The sequence below is a fragment of the Mizuhopecten yessoensis genome, unplaced genomic scaffold, assembly GCF_002113885.1.
Source record: "Mizuhopecten yessoensis strain PY_sf001 unplaced genomic scaffold, ASM211388v2 scaffold11185, whole genome shotgun sequence".
Lineage (NCBI taxonomy): Eukaryota > Metazoa > Mollusca > Bivalvia > Pectinida > Pectinidae > Mizuhopecten > Mizuhopecten yessoensis.
In genome coordinates, this window is record NW_018408922.1 from 1,742,634 (window position 1) to 1,762,683 (window position 20,050).

General features: G+C 35.4%; 3 protein-coding genes across 3 annotated transcripts in view; all 3 read right to left on the bottom strand.

The window, feature by feature from the left end:
• Positions 1–355: 355 nt before the first annotated feature.
• Positions 356–3,802, bottom strand: LOC110440559 (protein-glucosylgalactosylhydroxylysine glucosidase-like). Its single transcript, XM_021483701.1, has 3 exons — positions 3,763–3,802; positions 2,375–2,500; positions 356–803 (listed from the first exon to the last, which is right to left on the bottom strand). The coding sequence occupies exons 1-3, from the start codon at positions 3,787–3,789 to the stop codon at positions 453–455; spliced, it is 504 nt and encodes a 167-aa protein (XP_021339376.1). The 5' UTR covers positions 3,790–3,802; the 3' UTR covers positions 356–452.
• Positions 3,803–6,186: 2,384 nt separating this feature from the next.
• On the bottom strand, positions 6,187–10,906 carry LOC110440583 (protein-glucosylgalactosylhydroxylysine glucosidase-like). Its single transcript, XM_021483727.1, has 5 exons — positions 10,827–10,906; positions 9,501–9,706; positions 8,719–8,923; positions 6,684–6,862; positions 6,187–6,443 (listed from the first exon to the last, which is right to left on the bottom strand). The coding sequence occupies exons 1-5, from the start codon at positions 10,904–10,906 to the stop codon at positions 6,187–6,189; spliced, it is 927 nt and encodes a 308-aa protein (XP_021339402.1).
• A 7,022-nt stretch (positions 10,907–17,928) lies between these two features.
• Positions 17,929–20,050, bottom strand: part of LOC110440584 — a 40,404-nt gene continuing 38,282 nt past the window's right edge. Inside the window, exon 14 of the mRNA XM_021483729.1 lies at positions 17,929–19,238. Within this exon, the coding sequence (XP_021339404.1) occupies positions 18,307–19,238 (932 nt within the window). The 3' untranslated portion in view covers positions 17,929–18,306. The remainder of the gene's footprint in view (positions 19,239–20,050) is intronic.

Consider the following 20,050-nt stretch of genomic DNA (forward strand, 5'->3'; position numbering starts at 1 on the left):
CACTGGCATAAATATAAGTTGACGTTCATACCCCATCTTGCTAAATGACTTAAAAAACTTATTTTGATGACCAACAGGTTTTACATTAAAAAGTCATATGGACCGCAGAAAGCAGGCTTACTGAATGCCTTAGTGTTCAATCATATTGTATTAAAACAGTACAAATGATTTGATGGTGTGGCCTGTTTGGTTTGCATCTTGCAGATCGATCTGTTGGTAAACATGAAACTTAAGTTGCATTGAATTATATCCTTTATGTTACATCTTAACAGGTCCTCACCATTTTACGTCATCTTCAACTTTTTTAATTTCAAATTTCGTACATGAAAACGTTCAGAAAAATATCACGGTAAGTTTCGTAAATGAATCAGTTAAGTTTACCAATAATCATGAATGAAGCAAGCATATATCTAGAGAATATTTTATTGTATTGACTCCATTACATTTTGATATCATACAGGCATCAAATAGGCTTTACACCTGGGATACTGGACCACCGTCCCGACGTGCAGCGTCTCAGTTTGACCGTTGGAGGATATAACAATCTTCATGTCTTCTGCGGCTGATGAGGTCTGGTTTATCTGCATGTAATTGTCTGAGAAATTGAAATCAAATGACCCGCCAAGATAATCGATTCCAGTCAGGTTGAATGACGTCGTGTTTGGTATCATGGCAGGATTGAGCTGAAGTCTATCCTGAAATATTCTAAAACCGCCATATCCATAAATGAGGGATTGTAAGTATCCTCCAATACCAGTCAAAAAATTCTGGCCTCCTTTACTGTCTGAGGGGTTTGACCATATCTAAAAACAAAAACAAAAGGTTTATTAAAATTAGTAAAGTAATTATATTTAACTTTTATCTTTGTTAACATTTTTGTTTATACATGTAAATAAGGTGCAGCTCGATATTCCAGTCAGTTTCGTTCCCAGCAGCAGTAACTAAAATAAAGGAATATACAACATTTTATAAAGCGCCCTATGAAGCTAGAATAAGCCACTCTAAAGCGCTTTACAGTACATAGACATACCATTTATACAATCAATACAATTAACATATACAATGAATAATACATTGTTCTAAACACTTTGCGATGAAATTGCAGGAGCTGCCTTAACAGACACTGGCTACTAGTCCTATGCCACCTGGCTAATACTAGTATCTCCCTATGGGTGCATGCATGCGTGTGTGCTGGAGACGTATTATATTCTAGATTGGGAGACAGTAAAATTACTGGGACAACTTCGCGAAGAAAATGATCGTTATGTCCCCTTACTCACTGGTTATTTACTAAGATAACCGGATACGTACAGCGGCTGGTTTAAGGAGGCTTTACCTTATACGTAAAATGGTACAAGAAAAATTAGAAAAAAGTGTTCTTTAAGATAATTTATACAATATTTAAGTTTGTATTTTTGAATTATTCAAGATAACACAATTGTCATGTAAGGTATGGCTTAAGCTACATTCCTTTCCATTAATGTATACTTAACTATGCAAATATTATTAAATCCAATATATACAAACTGCTGGACTTACAAGGAAATTTATTTACTTAATAAATTGGACTTAAGGGTTCGTAAGAAATATGGGTAAAAGGCAAAAACTACATAAGAAAAAGAGTTAGACAATAGGAGATGTTAAGATGTCTAGGACAGGCAAGAGGTTTTTGTCTTCCTTTTTTGAGTTATTCAAGAAAGGATGATGATTTAATATAAGGGGAAAACTCATTAAAACTTAACTTTGATACCTTACAATTATGCTAATGAATTATAAACAATTAAAAATGTATCTGCTTTTGTGCTAATGATAATAATAAGACGTACAGATGATGTAAACAAAACAAAAAATAGCTTAAGGGGGAAACTAAATCAAAACTGAACTTTGGTGCCTTACAATTATACTCACATGAATGAATTACAAAAAAATACTTCTTTTGTGTTAATAAATATAGTAAATATTTATAAATATAATAAAAAATAGACGTACAGATGATAATGTAAACAAAGAAATCAATATAAGAGGGAAATTCATTCAAAACTAAACGTTGATGTCTTCAATTTCATGTATGCTTAAGAATCATAAACATTAAAAAGTTATCTTTGTTTGTGTTAATAAAATGAACAAAAAAACGTACAGACGATAATGTTAACAAAACAAAATAGATATCGAATTTTTACTTCGAGTCAAAACGTTCCAAGACCGACTTGTCCCTTTGTCAAGCTATGACTGAGTCGCAGTCATAGCACCAGTCGGTCTTGAAGGGTTGTGACACGTTCAATACGTACATTGTTTGTGTTTAAAGTAAAAATTCGATATTACATATTTTCCCAACTGATGAAACGTATTGAAGATAAAACAAAAATCAGCTCACGTTAAATGGAGGAATAACATTCTGCAATTGCTTGTTGAAGAGTGGCTCTGCTTTAGAGGTGTTGTTTAGTTCAAGCCAACCTATTGCGAACATAGCCCACGTCATGACAGGTGCCGTCGGTGTTACCTTAAATATAAATTTCAATCATTAAGACTTACATTCGAAGCAGAAAACAAAACGACGCTTATTCAAATAAACAACAAAAGCAGGATTGCAAATAAAAGTTAACTGCATTGTGTAGGATTTCGGAGTCTTGTTTAATTTTTTTTTAATAAAAAATCTTCTGATTAAGGATTCCTGACAAACTATAGGCAAATCCAAGATAATTCGATTGTAGTTTTTCGTACATACAGTAATCTCCCTTTCTATTCGTTTTGCATACAACTGTGACGTGACAGGGTCAAAGCACTACCTTTGGTAAGGTGACCGAGTTGGTTAAAACAACAGTATAATAGTTGGTGGTCCAGGGTTCCAGTCCTGGACTGGCACTATTGTAGGTTTTAAATTCAGAACAATCTTGTTACTTTTTGTTGTTCATTTCGTTTCATTATTTTTTTCGGACATAATTTATAAATGAAATTTTATTCGTGCCAGAAAAATGTGTTTCTAATACATCATTACAATTTTGGCAGTGTTTCAAGTATCATTAGGAGATGCTATCAGAATTCAGCTGAATTAATTTCTATACAGTTTTTATAAGTATCATGACCGTTAAGATATCTTTTGAATCTATTTCATTTCAATAATTATTAAAGTAAAAACTTTATATTGTTTTCAGTCCGAATAATTTTGAAAAACATATATATTCAAAATTCACTTGACATATCTGTGCTGTGATTCATGTAATGATGTCAGATACTATATACACAATTATATACACAATTAGTATGCTTCTGAAAAACTTAAAACAGAAATAGATACATGCAATAGACTTCTTTAAATCTCGTTAAGGAATTGAAGCAGTTATATCAAGGTCCCATTGTATTTAAGCGTGTTCAAAGTTCTGAGCATTTGCCTTAAACTCTATTCCGAGTTAGGAATATATCTGAACTAAATATATTTCAATATTTGTAAAACATTTTTTCATTGATTTTGTCTATTAATAGATATGTATATTATCTCTTTTTAAGGTAGATTTTTAATAAATGAAACAGTAAACAGCAGTGTCTGTCATCTATTTATAACGTTATCATTATTACGTCACAATTGCTATGACGTCACGATGATAACTCAAGATTTATCGTCTCATAACTCACATTTGACAATTAGAAAAATTGGTAGTTTTATATACAGGCAATGCAGGATAAATGCAAAAAGTACAGGAATTCATACGACAACCACAGCAAACAGGTATGAACAATTCACCTCATGATTCGAATAATATTTACCTTTTCATAAATCTGCAGATCATTCATCCTTGTTTCCTTAGTATGTTCAAACATCAAAGGAAATCCTAAAAGAACTACATCTGCTTGTTGTACTGTTGTACCTGTTAGGTTCGTTATAGAAAACAGTAAAAATTGATAAAAATCTTAATGGAAAATATTGATATGTCGCAGATATATTAGAATACCACGATTTCAATTTTGCTGTTATATCTTATATCAAATTATCATGTCAGTTGAGATGTTATACTTTATCGCGGAATTAGGTGTACTTACTATAATAATTGACGGAGAGAGAAATGTGTCTCTTTATGAAAGCCCAAAATATATAACTTGTTTATTTTGAAACCAGATGCAACTTGACATCAGCAGCCTGTATCGACACATGCATCTGATGAATATTCAAGACGTAAACATTGTTATTTTTCCTTATGTTTCCATGATTAGGTATTTATTCTATTTCATTTTGTTAGTTTAAAGTAAGAGTATAACTTGACAAAGCCAGTAGATATACATTAATTACTAATAATTACAAACCTAGCTGATAGCCATCAAACTCTGGATGCCATTTGCCCGCATCGTCAAAAGGTATGTAAGTCTTTAAAGCCGTTTCCTCAAACATCGGATCCACCGTCCTGTTAATCAGAGAGAGGGCGTACTTGGGCAGAAGAAGACTGATTTTCGCCACACTGTTGGTGTATACAGAGTTGTTGACGGGGTAATGGGATTTGTCCGGGCCCATCACACCTACAATGTAATTTCTTTATTCAAGAATCTTTTTTTTTTCTGGAAGAAATATATAAAGAAATTTGTTATACAAACAGTAATAAGATATTTTTATAAATAAGATAAATAAAATATTTGAAACCCGGAAAAAGGATGAACTGACATGCAATCACAATATTACTGATTGATTTCTTCACACGCTTAGTTGTCGGTTATACCTTTCAGTATAAATAGTTCCATTAAGAATATATAAATATCTTTTTAAGTGAACTTGGTACAATGTTACACTTCACTTTAGCCACTGAGACAATTATTTTGTTCTCAAAAGTTAATGACGAAAGTCTAATTAAAGGTCAGGTTTCCTTTTAAGGCAACATTTTATAGCTACTCTTTTTTGAAAATGAAACCGAATTCAATACCATGTATTTCATACTGATCTGTTTCCTGATTATGACTCATTCTCGACATCCAGAATGAGGCTATGTCTGTGATGACGTCAGCTGCGCCTTCGCTGTCGAGGAAGTGAGTGTCCCGCGTCATCATGACGTATTGCTGAAAAGCCAGTGCTATGTCGCCAGAGATGTGGTGTTGGTAGTTCAAACAGTCAGCAGTCGGACAAACGTTACGACCTGTTGCGAAATGTCTAAAATTTATTGAAGAAGCGAATTTGAGTCAGTTTAAGGAAATTATAAAAAAAATGATGAAATTATTTGTTGAATAGAAAAGCGTTTATCCTATACACTGTATTTTCTTATATTTTGATGCAAAAATAACAAATGATTTTGTGATTCGTTGAAAATAAATAAAATGCATAGATCTATCTTTTGGCTTGGCAATATGCTTCATCAGTTAATATTCACCACTATAAGCGCTTTCCCATGGAAACATAGCCCCCTTGTAGCCCATTGATTGTGCGAGTTGTTTGGCAGCAGAGTGTTTCGTAATTCGAGTTTTCACGATTTTCTTTGCTTTATCACTATGGAGGGCAAGGACGGGGGGAAACATCCAAGTGTCCTGGTCCCAAGATACATGGCCTTTGTAATCCTTCGAAAAGGCAATAGAAAAATAATAAAAAGCATAATAGAAAAAAAGCACAGCAACTTCGACATACAACAAAATGGGAACTCAAAATAGATACGAAAGGGAAAGACAACAAAATGAGGAGACACGAAAACAAAAGGAAAGGGGACATCAGGAAATGAGGAGACACAAAAACAAAAGGGAAGGGGACATCAGGAAATGAGGAGACACCAAAACAAAAGGGAAGGGGACATCAGGAAATGAGGAAACACCAAAACAAAAGGGAAGGGGACATCAGGAAATGAGCAGACATGAAAAAAGTGAATCTGCGTTAATTCGGACATGACTGCCTACTTTTTAAGGTGATAATTTCTAAATTATTAATATTGTGCATTCTAAAAGCAAATTGTTCCGGCTTACAGGTTACCACTTCATTGAACTAAACACTTGTTCGTATACATATGTAAATATGCATCCAGTATTCTAATGAGTATTGTCAATTTAAACATCAGACAATATGCCGAAACAAAAACCGTATCTGATCATATGAAACAGTGTAGAAATGCATTCATGCTTTAATAAGCGGATTTTATGTTATTTATAAGTCGTACAGAACATCTGAGAACACACAGATTGTGTCAAAAGGATATCCATTTAGTCAAGAAGAATTCTTGATAGGTATCAGAAATGAGATTGAATGTAAAGAGGTTTCTTTACATTGTGTTTGTCGCCGTATCCTAATCCTCCTGCAGAGATGCCATAGAAAGGTCCGTAGCTCTCATACTGGGGAATCTCACTGAGTAGATAATATAACGATGCGTAGTTGAGTCTACTGAGGTCCTTGTTTCCGCCTATATCAATCCTTCCATTACGCCACATGTTTGCCCAATGGTTCACGTGAGAAGACTCCATTGTTCCATTCATAAAATAGCTTAGTCCTGTTGGAAAATCGTAATATCATGATTATCACATCACTGACACCCTTTGGTAATTTACCTGCGTAGAATCTATTTATTCTAATTGAGGACATACGTCAAGTTTTGAAGAAGCACTTCGTTTAAGGATTCTAGCATAAACGCAAGAAATCAAAATAAAACAAATGCTAAAACAACATCGATTTCGAATGAAGTAAATATTTGAATTAGTTATGTTATAAATGTTTAAATTAAATCACAAACCGGTCCCAAAAAAGTCCATGGCTATCAAGGGGTTCTGTCCAACTGATGTGAGGAAAAGATGGCGGGAGGCTTCGCTCGGCCCCACAGTGATTGACTCCGGAACAGGAGTAGATAATGCCATGACTGGCACCGTATCAGCGCCTTCCACCTCTGTCTCCTTCGTTATCTCCAGGTCAACGCTATAACAAATAGACACACACACAATTCATTGTGCTTCTTTTTCTGCTGGATTGCTTGTTTGGATATTAGTAATTTTTCATGCGAACATAGTTTTGTTCGCATGACGCCACATGTAAATAAGGATATAACAAAAGATAGCAGTACACGGTAGCATGAAAGGGAACAAATTACCAACTTACACCAACCACGTTCTGCAGTAATCATCTATTACTCAGAAGAAAATCACAAACATAATTTTCCAGTTGTAGGATTTTCTTATCTCATCTTAAGGCGATACACCTAACATATTTTCTGTGACTTTACAATGAAAACAATTGATGAGGTCATATTTTACAATTAGATCACGTCACAATATCTCTGGATATTTGCCATACGAAGCATTATTTTTCAACAAATTAATTATCTGAAGAAGTCCCAATTTTTGGGGTAAGAAGAAAATGATTAATTTAATCCATTGCGGGTGAGACGGGCACATCGTTACCACCTTCGGGGTAAGATTATTAGATGACATGACAATCTCGGTTGGAACCACATACAAAATAGCATCCCTAGTGTAAGGTTTACCAACCTCGCCTGAAAGGGTGTGAACACTTATTTCTCCCACAAGCACTATATGATTCCTCACTCCCAACTCATTTGATAAACCTCATAGGAGATTTTTTTTTCATTTTTTGGTACCCACTAGAACACCCTGGACGTTATTTAATTGGTCAATATTCTCAGTATGAGGTGAAGTAATAATACTTTGCCATGTCGTCTTTCATTGTGACGTCGTAGTTCATGGTAATTGTTATCCCGATCGGAAACAGGAATAATGTGTTCTCAAGAGAAACTTTTTTTTTTTTTTTTTACTGTTCTTCCTAAAATGATCTTGGTTAATTTGAACGTTTTCTATCTGCTGTAATTAGTGTTGCATTAAAATGATATTTTCCCCTGATCCAAGGCAAGAAGTGAGAGAGAAAGAGTCACCAATACTGAGTCATGGCTGATCAGGCAATATTACTCTCAGATGTAGAAACTCCAAATCTTCCGCATACTGTCAATGGATACATATTCCATTGGGGTTGGATCATTAATCTGAAAGTAAGAGGTGACTTAGAGCGTGAACCCTCTAAATCCCGAGTTCTCGTGTTTACTCTTTCTAACCGATACATTAAAGAGAAAAATCACTTTAGGTCAACCGTAATATCTCGTCCAACTTTGTCAAAACACGGATTCATCGTGCTTTGATAGAGTGTTAGGACTGTTCTTGGGATCTTATTGTGCCTCTTTGTTTACTCTATTTATATCGTTACCGCGGTGTATCTTTTGCACCAGTTGTTAATGACCTACAGTTCCTTGTGACAACGTTACTTTCTACGAAAAAGAACTTGCTGAACGATTGTGTTTTTACTTATTCACATTCTGGAGGTTTACAATTGTGTGTTGCACATCTTACATCACTTACCGGTAGCCATTGCTGTGGGTGGTGTTGACGGTAACATATCTACTGACTTACCCAAGGGTCTGGGACAGAATGAGATAGACAGTGCACTTTTACAACACTTACCGGTAGCCATTGCTGTGGGTGGTGTTGACGGTAACATCTCTACTGACTGGTCCGTTTGTCTGGGACAGAATGAGATAGACAGTGCACTATTACAACACTTACCGGTAGCCATTGCTGTGGGTGGTGTTGACGGTAACATCTCTACTGACTGGCCCGAGGGTCTGGGACAGAATGAAATATACAGTGCACTTTTACAACACTTACCGGTAGCCATTGCTGTGGGTGGTGTTGACGGTAACATATCTACTGACTGGTCCGTGGGTCTGGGACAGAATGAAATATACAGTGCACTATTACAACACTTACCGGTAGCCATTGCTGTGGGTGGTGTTGACGGTAACATCTCTACTGACTGGCCCGAGGGTCTGGGATAGATTGAGGTAAACAGGTTGACCACCGTCATTAATCACTGATATCTCAGTAACCAGCAGACGGTTCATCCACTGATGGGCGTACATCTTCAGTTCTACTTTCACTTTGCCTTCCTGGCTGTATTCTTCTATATACATACCTGGCAATTAAAGGTTAAATAACGTATATTCAATGTAAATTCAGCGGAATATAGATAGAATTAAATTTACATATACTTATTTCATTACTTTGTAACAATAATGACGGTCGTGTCGCTATTTTTGTTGAAGTGTATAAACACTTAGGTCATTTCACCATTTTGTAGATCTACCGAGAAAAATATACATAGTGAGTGTACTTTAGAAAATTGCTTTCATCTAAAAGAAGTGAACAGAAAAATAAAACTTTATAAAGAATGTAAGGGTCAAAATGGCAATATGTTACATAAAAAAGGGCATTTTTAACGCACGCACGCAAAATGTTCAAAGTTTTCTTAAAGTTGAAAAAAATAATTAGATCCTTGTACCATCTATAAAATTTTGTGTAAAGCCACTCTATAATCCATTGTTGTACTGTATTGTATTCATTATCTTGAGGGTCTGTGATATTGCATTATGGTACTGTAAATATTGCCCTTTTGAAGCCGTTGAAACACTCAAAGTTATAAACTTTATTTTAACGTAACAGACGATTTTTTTTGGGGGAAAAAAAGCTAATAAATTAATCCATTGTGTTACCTCTACCGACGTCTAGTGAATACTTCTGTGTGTCCACGGGGAAAGAGAATTGTGTGATGTTGATAGAAGCGGAAGACCGTAGTCTGGCCCTGTGTGTCGTGCTGTTTCGGCCATTGTAGAGTCCATCTACATACATGGTGTCGCTGTGTGTTACTGTGGCCACGTGACCGTTACCAATAGATGGCATGGTGCTAGGATCGGGTCGTCTAGACAAAAGAATAATGATATTAGTCCTTATTCGTAAATATGCTAAGTATATATAAAATGCGACAGAAAATGAATAGCATATTGTCAACACATAAGGTCAAATAGTAATTGAGATTTGATAGGGATAATAACAAAAAGAATTGATGAGACGAATGACTCCCTAACAGGTAGGACAAAAATCAGGTTCTCCAGAAAGGTAGGCGTTTCTGTAATACTAGTGACAACGGTCCTGATGTTTCTTCTCAAATGTAAGAAAGTATGTAGGTCATGAATCGACTGAGAAAAAGCAAACAATATGTCATTTTTGGTATTTAATCAGATTATGTTTACTTTCATGATCATTGATAACCTTAAAACTTCTTATGCGCAGATTGAAACATATACAGAAAATCTTACCTTGTTTGTTTATTGGTCAATAAAATACATATCTTTCCATAATAACGTGGTATTTCAAAAAAGGGTTTTGGAGTAGCAAGTCAACTCCACAAGCAGGGGCGACTGGGATGTTACAGGCGAGAAAAGGAAAATTGGCGATAGTGAATTGAAAGTGGTTACATTTGAACAGAATTTGGTGAGAGGACAATTATTGTCTAAATAGAATTGAATACAAGTACATAACGCTGAGATTGGTTTCTGTTCTAGGTTCTGGGGGACTGGGGGATAACACGATACAAATGCACATATAAAGTAGTTATGAAATACTCTTGACGACATAGCGCTCGCATCGGGTAGAATCGGCAACGGAGTAGTAATGCTAGTATAAACAATATATCTTCAGAATTTTACTAACTGAAAAAAGCACGCGGTTGAGAACATTTTAAAATCAATTTAAGCCTGATGATATCATTCATTATTTGCTTTTCGTTATTTAACTGGTAATCACTTTTGGAAAATAACAAATTATCGTAAGAAACCGAAGTTTCTCAGATCTATGACCTTTTTTTCAATATTTGGTACAAAAAAAAACCAACAACATAATCTATGGCAATAATATTAGGCCTAAGTCTGTATATCAAGAAAAATCAATGTTTAACATTGCATCGGCTTGTTATATCTGTTGCATATATGATTAATACATTTAAGCGACTTGATAACTAAACTACTGATATTAAATCTCACATGTTGCTTGACAGCACCGTTACTTCCGGGTCGAGGAATTCTGGGTAGGGTGCGGAAACCTCCCTGACGGTTTTCCTCATATCCCCGTGAATCAGATTTACCAATCTTGGAACTCTTCTGTCTCTGACAAAAGCATTGCTACAGGGTACCAATGCGAGAGTGAGACAGGCTGTAGTCCAAATGTAAATCACCTTCATAACCTGATAAATAAATATATTAAACGAGTATGAAAATAATAATAATTGGTATTTGTTAAAAACGCAAAAAAAAAAAAAGGATCTGACAAAGCATGTTCCAGTTTCGCAAACGTTCCCTAAAATGCAGCTCTATGAATAGCCAATTTGCATTTGTTATTTTCAGTATTGTAAAAATAGCAACTTAATTTCATTTCACACTATCTGTACGAACTTTTAGTTTGAAGCGATCTTACAAACACGCCAAAGGTTCAAGTGTTAGCAAAAGGCGAAAAAAATGTTAATTACAAATGTAAGAATGAAATATTAAAAAAAACCTTCAAAATGCAGCTCTATGAATAGCCAATTTGCGTTTGCTATTTTCAGCATTGTGAAAATAGCAACTAAATTTTCATTTCATAATACCTGTGCAAACTTGAAGTTTTAGGAAATCTTACAAACGGGCAATTTGATTAAGTGTTAGCAAAAGGGAAAAAAAGATCAAAGGAATTTGTTACAAATGTTATAATGAAATGTAAAAAATACTTAATGTTGTCGGTGCGTCTGCTGTCTGTTCAGGTGGCCTGTGTCACGTAGAAACTGGGACGTCGAGAGAGAAATAAAAAAAACTGTCTTACCGATAACTGATAACCCATTTGACTAAACTACGAATAGGTTACCTTGACCGTCTAGCCTTGCAATACAAATCTTCTTGAAAGGTCAAAAGGATGAACTTGTTGTGAGCTGATTTCATTTTGGTGTTAGTCAGACGTATGGTCGATGTTTCCTATTGACCTTATTATTTCAAAACAAAATATACTCTTGCATATGGTGTTTTGTAAATAATAAAAATGTATATAGATAATATTTTATTGGCGGTAAGATTTCTATCTTTAAGTTTTTTTCACATTAGCATTTTTTTTTTAACTTTCAACATTCGAAACATCACTTTTCAAATCGAATAGTCTAAATTGTTAAATTATTTTTTATTCTGTATGTAATCATTGTTATGTTCCTAATATATATAGCGGTATGTCCTGCAATATTTTGGATATTAAAACTAGTTATATCCCTGACGTTTTTTTAATTTGTCCTAGCAAAAAAAAAATCACAACATTACTTGCGGTAGGTGGACCGGAGAAAACCAAAATAATAATATAATCTTGGTTTATTGATATTTCACGAGTGGGGTGAATGCTTTAATATTTTTCACGAGTGCTACGCACGTGTCGATGGTAATTATTGTCAGATATGACCAAAGCGAAGTGTTTGTGAGGACTTACTCCGTTAATAATATTCATTATTCATTAAAAAAAGAAATGTTTCACTTGTCCTGTTTACCTTTACAGCTGCGGTGTTTGTGAATTGAAGTCTTCCAGCCATCTTTTGGATAAGACATGTATTATGTAGAGATATGTGTTCGAGATATGCAGAAACTACAGAAGTGGAAGTAATTGAGTATTGGAAAGCAATATATATCCTTGAATACTCCAAGATTTAATAGGATGCCAGTCGTGACGTTTTCCTATTTATAAAAACTCTTTGGATACGATTTGATAAGTAATATGTAAACCATTCGCTTTTTGTCAATGCAAAACCTACATAATTTTAAAATTAGACCATGATGCCAGCTTTTACCGAAAAATCTTCTCACGTGCCAAATATACTATACGACACACATTGACTTTATCTAATACTGCGGATATATCGCTAAGAATCGAATGAGTTAATTAAAAGTTATTTCTGCAATTTTAAAACCATGTTGATTTTAGCGATAGGAGAGAGTTGAATGTGCTTAAGGTAAAAACGCCCTTGTAAAACGCGTCGTCCCATATGCTGAACAAGTATAGATTACAATAAAATAGGTCTATAATTTGACCTGCACAATTTCTCAATCTTGTATATATCATAACAAAGAGTGAATGTCCATGTGATTGTCCATATGGTTTAGGTGGGAATAGAACCTGAAAAGGTAGAAAGCTGCTTGTTTTGTAATCGGTTGTTAGATCTTTTTTATTCTTTATATACACTGTATTTTTCCTGATGAATCTCTAAAGACTTTAAAGTACTACGGAAGCACTTAGAAACTTTTTAGTCATTTCTTTGGATGTTTTTTGTATATATTTTATGTATATCCAGGCGTAACATTAGTCTGTTTCCATATTTGGAGAAACGTCCCAAAGGAGAGGGGCATTCTACTTGTTTTACTCTAACGATCACTGATAAATGTACTGGCTCTTTCAAAAGTCGTGCTCTGACTTCGTTAACACGGACAGCATAGGAACAGTAATGTAAAAATAATGGTTCTTACCTTATAAAGAGAAATGTCAATGTCAGCTAAACCCCTGCCACAGACGCTTTCATATAATGCATTGAAGAACGTTAGGATTGACAGCAGAATGTCAAAAGCAAAAATAATCTTAAAATACTTGGGGTGTAAAGTGAATTTAATTATTGTGAATTTGTCTATGTTTAGAAAGTGATTTTGCGGTTTGCTTGCTTTGGAATTTCTTTTGAATGTATCATTTCAAACGGATAATATTCCTTATTTCAAATGCCATCAAAGGCCATTCCTCATGACAGTGATAAACTTATTCGGGATAATAACTGATGATTTTAATGGCATTCTGTATGTACTTATCAGGGGGGTCATTCATGAATATGACTATAATTGACATTCAATTTTTCGCTGAAGGTCAGCACAGCCATTTTCAACTAAATCACCTCTTTCTTTGACATTGTCTGTGTAAGTGATAACGAACGTTTCGCCTAATATGTAGGAGGAAGTACTATATCACTGTTTATTTAGTGTGGTCTTCGTTTGCACAATGGCATTGGTTTGAGAGACAGATAAAGTTTTCGTTTTTAATTTGTTTGTTTGTTTGTTTGTGTTTAGCGTCCTATTAACAGCTATGGTCATTTAAGGACGAGCCAGGTTTTGGTGGTGGAGGAAAGCCGGAGTTCCCGGAGAAAAACCACCGACCGACGGCCAGTACTTGGCGACTGTCTCACGTATAGGTCTCGAACTCGCGATCCAGTAGTGGAGGGTTATATTATTAGTGGTAGCATTGGTGTCAGACGCCTTAACCACTTGGGCACCGCGGCCCCCAAATTTCATTTTAGACAGGGAAATTAATATTTAGGCCAATGTCGCAACAGTAGATTATACCCATTTGTATTTCCACTTTTTTGGCCCCTGGTATCACCGAATTGTCCGAGAAGGATGAAGCAGTTTGGCATACTGTATCTATTTAGATTTTTTTAGATGCAATCGCATGTGTCTCTTGTTCATCTTTAGGGGGGTGTCCTGAAGCCCCAAAAAACCCTCTGGATCCGCCACTGGACAACAAATATTAACAACAATGTTAACGCAATGTTTTTTATCAACCAATAACAATCACACAGTTTTTTTGATAATATTATTTTCTTAAAAATATCATCGACTACAACATACAGTATAATCTGTCTAAATGGCACACACTCGTAACTGGAGACAATTCGGGTTACAAAGGCTTTCAGATTAAACAGGTAACATGTTCACACGTGTATCATGGGGCAAATTGGATGCCCGATATATACTGGCTTCCTTATCATAGAGATTCAGGTTTCAATACTTTTGACAATTTAATGATAAAAACAATTAGCTGATTTATAATCTTACTCTTCAACCCAGTAAAAAAACACAATAAAACAAAAAACAAACAAAAAACAAAAAAAGACTGATAAAACCAGAAAAGCTCATCCAGTTTTTAAAACTACACATACAAGGACTATAAAAGACGGTAAAAAAACAATTAGCTGATCTATAATCTTATTCTTCAACTCAGTAAAAAAATAAAAAAATAAAAAAAAGACTGATAAAACCAGAAAAGCTCATCTAGTTTTTAAAACTACACATACAAAGACTATAAAAGACCTGTATTACTGTTCCACTTTTCATTGCTTTACATGAAGAACTTTGCAACTTATACATGTAGCTAAACTTATATTAAGGCTAAGTTAACTCATTCACCCCTACATATATAAACTAGACTTGCCAAGACTTGGATTTGGTAAGGTTCAAATGTGACCTTAGGGGTGAATGGGTTAACGAAAATGTTCTACATTATCAACCAGTTAAAGGCATGGCATGCGCACTATACATATGATTCAAAATCCACTCCCGACCTTAACATCTGGTCACAACCCTGTCTCTCCCAGGTTTCAGTGTCCTACTCTTTATGACCTTGGGAGAGGTTGGGTCTAGAAGGACAAAACAGCTGTATGATGTAGCTTAATTCATTTTATTTAGCAAACTGTGCCTATTACTTGGTACTTCATTTCAAAGGTACAATCACCTGTATGTGGTGTTTTTGGCCCTAAATGACCACAGCCGTCGATGGGCCGTTAAACATAAACAAACAAATGTATGTGTTTTACAAGGTTGTAGGTCCTGCTGGTGGATTTCTAGTCCCCAATTTTAACTGTAACTTTAATGGCCACAATTAACTCTTTTGAGTAGTGGCATGGTTCATAATATATATATATATATACTTTAAAGATTATTAATTACAATTATCCAGTACTCCTCTGAATTTTTAAACTCGTAAATTATGGGGTTTTAACGCACCTGCCCCTCTGTTTCAACACCAGTTCAGACATATTTGGATTCACAGATTTTTGGCCTTGGGGTCTTTTTCAAAGATAAACTTAAAGACTTTCACTGGTATTTTGCTTCAGAGGTGATAAATATGCATTACATCAAATAGTTTGTCATCCCATGACGTTAGATTTGAACACATATCCTGTATACGACATCTGTCTATAACTACTATGCTCGACCTTATTGAAGGTAAATAACACATTCATGAATCTAAAGTTTTTTTCAAAACCAATAGAAAATCCTGGTAAAATTATAAGGTTTCAATCAACCATGTCATGATATTATTGTTTTTAATGTGTTTATCAAACACACACTTAAAAGCAGGTCTGTTATACATGCATGCAGATGAAAAGAGATATTATAAAGCATTGTACCAAAAAGAGTGTCATTGAATTTGACGAGGGATGCTATAACGTAGGCCCCTACAGGTTCAGGGAAGTATTTGGCCCGCTGTATCCCACTACATGTTGTAAAAGATAACTAATGTGGTGGCTCTGCAGAGTTTCCTTCCGTGCCTTCTGCTGAGGGGACAGTGAAGAAACCACAATTGATCTGCCGCCCCCATTGCAACATTCGGTATCTTAATATTTCCTCCCTACTTCCAGATTTTCGTTTCCTAGTGCCTTGCTCGGCAATACCTTACCTTTGGCATTAAGGTTGAGCATTTGCCCAAGTGGGGTAGGCAGTGGGCTCTGTCCCCAGGCCGGAACATACAAAAGTCCTTAAAAATGGTAGTAGTTGTTTCTTGTTTAACGATCAGTACTGAATTTTTAAGCAACAACTGGTTAATCCGTTGTCAGTGTAATGTGACTGGGTGGAATGATGTGCTGGGTGCCTTCAGCATGGTTTTTCGGTGAGAAAGCACTCTGAAATTAGCATCAGATCTGCGCCATCGCAAGGAGGCAATTACAATAACATATTTTGCCTCCAGCATACAAACACACAAGCACGCATACATTTCACACATGGAGACACGTCCTTAAATGACATTAGCTGTTAATAGGGCATTAAACAAAATAAAACCAAACCAAACCAATCTACAATTTACTTAATAAACATTAGGCAAGACAGGTTAGTGGGCTGGATTAATACAATATTCCAAAAAGGAAAAACATCAAAATCATTATTAATGATCCTTTTAGGAACCACATCTTAATAAATAACAATTCTGAAATACATTATGCATCACAAATGGACTGACGTTTATAAATGACTTTCTCGGATGAAAATGTAGTAAAAAATGGATATTTTATATGATATTAAAACAACAATTTAGAATGCCTATCATTAAGGTTTGAAAAATCACAGTCATGTCAGTCGTATCCTTTCTTTCAAAACTGAAATCATAAATGTTATGGCTAAAGATACAGGCCAGAATTTCCTGTCAAGAAGCACGTGCCTACAATGCAAATGAGTCTGCTATTCCAATTTTGCATTGTAATAAATAAATAAGCAAATAAATAGACATTTTGATAACAGCCATGATGATTTTTTTTCCCCAGCAGAGCCGTTTAAGATCATTTTAAGATTTTTTTCATGTCATTCAACTTATACAAAATAGACAGATTGCTGGGTATTAATCCTGAAATGAAACAAGAGGCCCATGGGCCTTAACGGTCACCTGAGTCCTACATTATTTATTTTTGTTGTCGAAATATGTTGTGTAGATAATGATGTCAATCATTCCTATCAATTTGAGTAAAAAATAGTTAGGTACAACGTTAAGTTAAGTTTGTCAGGACCATGAGTTGATCATTCCTAGACAGACTTTCAGTTCAATCGGCCTATAAAAACTTGATTGTAACTTTAAAATAGGTGTTTTTTTCAAAATGGCGGCCGTTGTGGCCATATTGGACTTATCAGCCATATTGGATTTTTGATCGACCCGAAAAAATAACAACACTTTTCAAAATGGCGGCCGTGGTGGCCATATTGGACTTTTGATCGGCCCGAAAAAGGAAAAAAAAACTTTGCCAGGACCATGAGTTGATCATTCCTACCAAGTTCAGTTCAATCAGCCCAGTAGAACTTGATTAAGAGTTCGAAATAGTTTTTCAAAATGGCAGCTGTAGCGGCCATATTGGATTTCTAATCAACCCGAAAAATAATAACACTTTGTCAGGACCATGATTCGATCATTCCTACAAAGTTTAAGTTAAATTGGCCCAATAGAACTTGACTTTAAGTTTGAAATATTTTTTTTCAAAATGGCAGCCGTGTTGGCCATATTGGATTTCTGATCGACCCGAAAAAATAACAACACTTGGTCAGAGAAATGTCAGTAACATTCCCATGAAGTATCAATGAAATCCCTTAGACAGTATTTCAGCTTAAGTTGAAAATGTAAAATGTAAACGGATGACAGACGACGCACAATAAATAGTCACCTGAGATTTAGCTCAAGTTTTCTCAGGACTTGGATCAATAACTCGGCAAACAACAGGTAATTTTTCAAACAGAAATGAGATACTTAAGTGCATATTTATGATACAATTCTGGTAGGTCAAATTGGTAAGGTGGTCTTAGAACTTTCCGGCATTAAAACAAGCAAAAATAGTTATTCTCAAAAAAATATATAAATATATAAATGTATAATAATATCAAACAAGTAGCTATCCTGAAAGTCGGGCACAGAATACATGTATATTGCTGATCACTGTATTTTTCAGGACTTGATCAATAACTCAGCCAACAAAAGGTAATTTTTCAAGTATTCTGGCAGCTTGAGGGCAAGCACAAGTTCCTTGATCTTGAGTGGATTACCATACCTCCTGAAATAGTTACGACAGATAGAAATGAGGCGAGGCGGTTGACTAGCCTGCTTCGTTAGCATTGTCACAATGTTTTTATGTCGTTGTAACTCTGAATAGTCACCTCTCAGGAGCCATTGTTCTCTGTATATGTTGTATCCGGCAGAGAGGAGAAGGTACACAATATCTGTACACCCATGGTGGACAGCCACGTACAGAGTGGACCTTGGGGAATTGAAGAGTGGCACAACTTCGACAGTGTTTGAATGATGGTCGGTGCCTATGCAGTTCACCTCCATTGTCACATTCATTCCAAGCAGTATTTTTACTATCTCCGTGTGTTTCCCATAAACGGCATTCCATAGTGGCGAGACATTGTAATTATTTCTAACGTCAGGATCTGCTCCGTGTTCCAGAAGCAATCGTACGGTGTCCGTCATGCCATTGTATGTAGCAAAGTGCAAGGCTGTGTCATTGTCTTTATCTTGATTGTTCACATTACAACCCATTGGCAGCAGCATCTCCACTGCCTGTTGGTGGCCTCCGTGACACGCTAGTCCCAGGGGAGTGTTTTTGTCGGATGTCATCCTGTCATGCTCTACCCCTTCAGCCTCTAGCAGAACCTTAACAATGGCTGTGTGGCCATTCCACACTGCCATGTGCAATCCATTGTACCCCTGATCTGAAGGTATATTCACGTCTGCTCCACCTTTGGCAAGAGCTTCCACCAAAGCCGTTTCCCCCAGGTGGTTGGCAGCCATTGCTACGGCAGTCATTTCTTCACCGGTCTCTCTAACATTGGGATCAATGTTAGCTTCCAACAAGGCTTTCACTGCTTCAACATTACCTGTAAAGATATTGTAATTTACAAATCTTGAAATTCAAAACCTGACGATAATTTTATCATCACACAACTTCAGTACAATGTACTACAGAAAAATAGATGATTCTTTTTTAATTACCCCAATGACCAAGTTACGCCACTACAGAAATTTAATGTAAAATTTTGATATTTTAACAGTGATTATATTTTCGTGATTCAACCTCGCAACAAGAGGTCCAGGGGCCTTAATAGATTCAGACCCAGCGAGCCAAAAATTCAACATGTTTAAGTTAAATGAAAGTAAATTTAACACATTTTGTCAGAGGTGATAGCTCAATATGTATTTAAATGTATATATAAGAAAAGCTCTGGCAAATCTTAGCCTTTGGAGTTATCGAGAAGTTTTTTTCAATGTTGCAGTCCACAGGCTCTTGTTTACATTACAAAAGTTGGTTTATTCCTGAAAATACCGGGGAGGTTCCACACGAAATACTGATTAAGGATAATTTCCTAGTAGTCACATTTTAAGGTACAGACTGTATAGCCCTAATTTGCAAAATGCAAAACCACATCTATTTTGGGCCTAACTTATAGATCACGTTTTTGTAAAACTTACTTTGTCAAAGATGTTTTTTCAATTAATTTCTAATAATAAAAATAAATCATCAAATGCATTTTCTTTACTTCTCTTCACCTGTTTTTACTTTTATTTCTTATACAAAGAGGACCTATAAACCCAGCACCAGGAGATTCAACCTGTATTACATTTCATGACCGCCCAGTGTTGGTAAACTTGAGAATATGACATGAATGGTTGACTTTCACTACTTTTTACT

Bases quoted from the DNA above. Each gene is read 5' to 3' on its own strand.
- LOC110440559 (XM_021483701.1), bottom strand. From the start codon at position 3,789: ATGAATGATCTGCAGATTTATGAAAAG. The intron at 2,501-3,762 runs GTAAATATTATT...TTTATATTTAAG, and splicing joins ATCTGCAGATTTATGAAAAG to GTAACACCGACGGCACCTGT. The intron at 804-2,374 runs GTGAGCTGATTT...TTTTGTTTTTAG, and splicing joins ATGTTATTCCTCCATTTAAC to ATATGGTCAAACCCCTCAGA.
- LOC110440583 (XM_021483727.1), bottom strand. From the start codon at position 10,906: ATGAGGAAAACCGTCAGGGAGGTTTCCGCACCCTACCCAGAATTCCTC. The intron at 9,707-10,826 runs GTGAGATTTAAT...TCTTTTGTCTAG, and splicing joins ACGGTGCTGTCAAGCAACAT to ACGACCCGATCCTAGCACCA. The intron at 6,444-6,683 runs GTTTGTGATTTA...ATTTTCCAACAG, and splicing joins CATGGACTTTTTTGGGACCG to GACTAAGCTATTTTATGAAT.